The sequence below is a fragment of the Symphodus melops genome (genome assembly GCF_947650265.1).
Source record: "Symphodus melops genome assembly, chromosome: 16".
Lineage (NCBI taxonomy): Eukaryota > Metazoa > Chordata > Actinopteri > Labriformes > Labridae > Symphodus > Symphodus melops.
Window position 1 is genome coordinate 14,171,532 of NC_136706.1, and position 6,000 is coordinate 14,177,531.

General features: G+C 41.3%; 1 protein-coding gene across 1 annotated transcript in view; it reads right to left on the minus strand.

Moving 5' to 3' along the window:
- Positions 1-4,170, minus strand: part of grin3a (glutamate receptor, ionotropic, N-methyl-D-aspartate 3A) — a 53,983-nt gene extending 49,813 nt beyond the window's left edge. Inside the window, exon 1 of the mRNA XM_079365168.1 lies at positions 2,656-4,170. Within this exon, the coding sequence (XP_079221294.1) occupies positions 2,656-3,399 (744 nt within the window). The 5' untranslated portion in view covers positions 3,400-4,170. The remainder of the gene's footprint in view (positions 1-2,655) is intronic.
- Positions 4,171-6,000: the final 1,830 nt, after the last annotated feature.

Consider the following 6,000-nt stretch of genomic DNA (forward strand, 5'->3'; position numbering starts at 1 on the left):
TTACTGTAATTCTCTTTTAGCAGGGTGCTATGGTAAATCTCTTAAGACTCTTCAACTAGTCCAAAACGCTGCAGCTCGTGTTCTGACTAGAACTAGGAAAAGGGACCACATTACTCCTCTATTGGCTTCTCTTTACTGGCTCCCTATAAAATCTAGAATAGAATTTAAACTCCTTGTTATCACTAACAAAACTTGAAATAGTCAGGCACCATCCTATCTTAAAGAGTTAATTGTGCCGTACTACCTGTCGAGAACATTGCGCTCCCAGAATGCAGGCCTGCTCGTGGTACCAACAGTCTCTAAATGTACTATGGGAGGGAGAACCTTCAGTTATCAGGCATCGCTCCTCTGGAATCGTCTACCAGTCGAGGTCCAGGAGGCAGACACAGTATGTACTTTTAAAGAAAAGACTTCAAACTTTTCTTTTTGATAAATCTTATAGTTAGGTCGGACGCAGGTATAGACTAGCTCATAGTTGCTGTTCCGTCATGAGCTCTGGTCTGCCGAAGATGTCTGCCTGTTAAAGGGCAGTTTTTTCTTGCCACGCTATGATAAATTAGGTTAGGTTCTTGTGAGTTAAGGTCTTTTTCCTGCTTTTTTAAAACATAACAATAAACATGGTCTGTTTTCCTGTTCTTTATTGTCACGTTAACAGACAAAGAGTAAGGTAATTTACCTGCTTTTTGTAAAGTGTCTTGAGATAACACTTGTTATGAATTGACCCCATACTCAAAAAAGATTGATTGATTGATTGATAATAATAATGAGATGACGTAAAGACATTTAAAAAGTTTTCACAGTTGCACTGGAGAAAATTTTTCCAGCCTTCAGTAGGGATTTGCTGGCAAAACTAGTTTGAGTCAGAGGGGAGTTAAGCCCTAAAAGTTCCAAATGAGAACTGAAAATTGTTTGCCAGGCTGTCGTTTCCTACTCATTTTTCTCTGCCAGTACTTTTATTCATCCACCCATCCATCAATCTTTGTCTCATGGAACGCTGCTTTACTTACACCTGTTATTAGACTTTAGACACCTGCTTACTGTTTACAGCAAAATGCTTCCTTGTTTAAGAAGCAGGAAATTAGATATTACTATGGCCACACACACAGGCATTACTATAGCTCAGTAGGTGGCAAGAGTCCCAGAGCCCTTCAGTCTAACTAATGGGTTTAGATTTGTGTGTCTCCTTTGTGTGCTGAACAAAAAAACTGTGATGCACTTTGGCCCTCACTGGATAGTTGTCTATGCAACATCAAAAACCACACACACTGTTGGTAGGAACTCATTTATATGCAGAACTTACCCTGTTCGAACCACCTAATTAAAGAGGTGTACAGTGCATTGCTTCCCAAAATCATTTTGTGTTAGTTACACTCTTTCTCTCCCTCTCTCTTTTCTTGTTTCTTTTTTCTCTTGTTTCCTCACACATTCTTAAAACTTACAAATACTCTTAGCCGGTGTCTTTTCAAATATGTTTTCTCACATTGAGTTATATGGAAGTTTGATCTGAAAATGATAAGCTTTAAATGGCTATATGAGAATGTTTTGACAACATCCTATTTTGCTGTTCAGTGTAGAAAATATGTGGACTTGTTGCTTACAATGACCTCTTTTTTCTCCAGAATTGAACTGCCTTTGAAGCTCTCCAAAACTATCTTAAGCTATTGCAATTCAAAAAGAAGAAATGGGACTAACAGACCTTAGAAGCTAGAGGTTAGAGTTTTTCTTTGGCAAAAAAAAAAAAACAGACAGGGCAATAACAGTTCAGTCACTACAATATGAACTGTGTAAAAATTAGTTGAGCAAAATAGAGCAAAATAATAGAGAAAGGATGGGAAGAATGCTTTGGAACAAACTGTGAAATGCCATGGAAAGTTTAGACTAAAATTGGGAAAAACCAATAATGTGGCAGTAGGTGTCAGCACAAATTGGGTTTATCTTAGACAACTGTGTGTGTGTGTGTGTGTGTGTGTGTGTGTGTGCCATGCTGTGCACTTGTGTTTTTTTGTTTATTATTGCAAAGTGCTTAATTTCTACTTCAAGCACTGACGATTAAAAAACAAAAAAATAACATTTTAAAGGTTCACGTAAGCAAAGAGGGTTTAAATTATGTATGTCTAAATGCTGAGATACAAAAAAATTACCTTATCTATAAAGTAAGAATGTGCCATTGTCACCTTTTCTGCAAAGAGATAACATAGTGTACTTTAGAGTTCAGCACCACGGACAGAGCATTTCTCTGATATCCCTATCACATGCATTGTGTGAACAATCAGCCAATAAAAACAGAAAAGAAAATTATGTCCTTCATCTCAATGAATGCCGAGTATACAGATGAAAATGATCATTAATTCTTAAGTCCTTCAATTTACGTTGAAATGAGGGGCGCTGCTCTGTAAATAGGATCGTTTAAATCCACAAGAACTCATTTCAACGCTGGTGTAAAACTGAGATCTGCAATGTTTTCTTTATTTAAATTGTGTTCTTGTCATTGGACACATTTTGTCAAGTTTACAGGAAACCCTTCTTTTTCTATTAAAACATCTGTTAATAACTGGCATGCTCCCCTGCAGTTGTATGACAAAGTAGTTCTAAACAGTGACAGATGCAGTGAGAAATCACGTTTTCTACGGTTTTTGTTTTTTGGGGGGGTTTTACCTCACTTTGGCGCGTAAACTCCTTCTGCACAACGCTGACGACTGGCACCTGGAGCGCAAGTGAGACGAACTCCAACTTGACGAACTCGTCCCGGTTCCGTGGAAATGCGATCATGGCGGAAACCCCCTGCACGACAACGGTATGACACACGCTCTCCACAAAGGACAGGGGGTCTTCCTCTGCAGGGCTGCCTACAGATGAGGAGGAGAACGCGGGCAGTTCACCGAGTCCGGAGCCAACAGCCATAACAAGCTCCAGGGACAAATTGTATGGCAGCATTCCGGCCCGATTGAGAGCCTCGACTGCGAATAGGGCCGAATCGCGGGGTGCAAACACGCGTTTCTCCCTTGAAGTGTTCTCCTCCCGCTGCCGTGCCTGGTTCTTACTTCTGCTGCCCCCCCGCTGGCTATTAACGGTGCCCCTAGACCTGAGACTTCCATATCCAGACGCACTGACACTTGTTTCAATATGCTTTTCAAAATCCAAGCCGCGCTCCCGGCTCCCTGTCAAACCTCGATCTGTATCCGGATCTTCAGAACCACTTCCATTAGTGGCGGAGAGCAAGCGAGGCTGAACGTGCAGAGCCCCAACTCGAACCGTGTGGCCAATCCGTTTCAACACCTGGCAAGGCTGTGGGTGCGAGTGGGCGCACGGCGGGAGAAAGACAAGAGCGCACAGAAATAAACAAACTAGTGGCGGGATCCAAGTGCCAGCTCGAGCTGCCAGGCCACTCATCATTATCATCACCACCGTCTTCACCTTCCGTGCTCCACAGCTGCGCCGGATGCCCCGTCCAACCACAGAACGGACGAACACCGGGGCCGCCCCGTTGGTCCCCTTCCTCGTCCCCTGCGTGTGGCTCTGACGGTGCGCCACTCAGACAGGCTGCAGCCCCCGCTCCAGCTCCAGCTCCAGAACGCTGCAAAGTTATGCGTTCTTCCGCAGGCACAGACAACAGGCTGCTGAGGCGCGAAATTTGGCACGAGCCGCGCACGAGCAAAAAAATATCCTTAAAAGTGCTGTTTTTCATCTCAAAAGATTTTCATTATTCAAGCCTCCTGGTTACTAAATAGGTATTCGAGTCGATAGTAAACAGTAAACAAAATCCACATATTCCAGAGGCAGAAAAAATGAAGCAGATCGTGAAGGCAAGCCAAATAATGTCGGATAAAAGGGTTAATGTGCATCAAACACATTCCAAAAAAGGGAAATCCACCTCTGTCAACATCTGATGTCTTCGAAGGAAAATTATTTCATTACCATCCGAAGCGCAGGAGCCAAGTCCACATCACTGCGTCCTGCTACACTGAATGAAATGAGGAAGGTTGCTTTCCTCACTTGTTAAACAAGCCGGGTAGAACCTTTCCAACGCGCGCGCTGCTAGGCTCGAGTCAACCCGTTTAAAGACACTTGTACCGGCGAGACCTCCAGCACCACAGTGCGGTCTTCTGCGCACGTTCCAAAGAGATTTAACCCGGTCCTCACTTTACCCCCTGCCCCATCCCCTTCAGCAGTGTCAGGAGTGGAGGTTATAAATGAACAAGTTGCGTAATGTAAAATAAATGTTGGCACAACTCAATGATAGATAGATAGCACAGTCATCCATTTTACAACTCAACAAGTAACACATAACACGTGTATGGATTTTTTCCCATGTTATTTTAAAGAAGAGTTCATTCACATCTGTTTTTTTTTTCTTTTTCTTTTTTTTTTTTTTTACCTGTACTGGTGGTTGCATAATCATACAAGTTTTCTCTGATGGAATTATGTTTGCATATAACACCTTAAAGCCTGTTAGTCTAATACAATCCAATACAGCATCCTGGCCTAGAAAACAACCAAAGAGATAAATCAACACTTCTGTCACAGCCACAGCAAAAGCTTAACAATTCGGCTTTTACAAAAGGGCCTTTATTTCCAAGCTGTAGAATTGTACTGATGTTTTAACTGATGTTTGCGACCCCTGTCTTTCTGTGTTGCAAGTAATGTTTTAGCTTACTGTTTTTGAACGTATGCAAATTATATCATACTCCCTGCAATTTATGCAATAATTTTGTTCAGGCATATGTAACAAGGTCAAACATGCTGGTGTCTATTTTGTTTGTTTTTTATGACACAAAATGACCACGCAATTGTCTGTTAAGTCTTATTTTGTAGTCTGCAGCCCATTCTTCCTTTGTTTTCTTCTTCTTTGATTACAATGGTGTATTCATTTTGCAGTCTCCCCTCTGCCCTTTTGTACATTTGCCTTTGTGAGAGGTGGGTGTCCATTGTATTACCTACGTCTTTATCAGCCTCCATCCTTTAATTATTGTGCTAGTTTGTGTATATTTATGTTCTTCAGAATCGTTTGCAGTCTTTTGTTAGCTGTTGGTATATTGATTTAATTAAATTATCCTGAAAATATTGTTATTTTATTTACTAAGAAGCCTGAAGCTTGTCATGTGCAGCAATTTCAGCTATAGTTTACATGCATGGCTTTCAGCTAACATACATAACATTCTTTTATTTAAAACATTTAATCTCACATCTTATACTAGATCTTTTTGAGGATGCTTTGTTATGTAATTATTATCAGCCTCAAAATATATCTATATCTGTAAATCAGGATAATCTGATGTCATGCATTGTCAATATGTCACAAGAAACTTGCAGGCAAGCAAACATTTGATTTGATGTTATGAGAATGGATATGAATGTTGAGTGCTTATTTGCATTGACACAGCTAATTTAGAAGACAAAAAAACCCTACAGCTCCTTGCTCTTAATGAGATTGTATTATTTAATCATATCTAAGATCGTTAACAGCTGCTGAAGGGGGCAATGTTTAACTGATGGGCCTCATGTTGCTGTGGTAACCTACAGGCCAGAGGTCACTATTGACCCAATCAGCAGCCTCAATTTAAATAGCCGTCCAGATTAATGATTGGTTAATAGTCTGATCTAGATTAATGATTGGCTAATGGTCTGTTTTGGAATGAAGGACTCACCTACCAGGATATTGGTAGATCAATGACCCTGATCGATCACATATCTCATGACCTTAAAGGAACATGGCAGGGTAGAAAAGAGAGCGATAGGAGTGATTTGACAGGAGGCAGAGGAGGAAGACGTGGTGTTGACTGGAGGGGACTGGTAGGGAAGGTTTAGAGAGCAAAGCAGAGGTGATGAAGAGGTAAGAGGAGCAGAGGCTTTAGATGGGAATGGGGGTATTGAAGGGAGAAGAGAAGGATAGTGATGAAAGGAGAACGAGGAAGAGCAGATGTGTATGTCAAGGGAAGAGGCCTGGAGAAATGAGAATTGCTGTAAGGACAGGAGAAAATCATAATAGGTTAATGATGACCA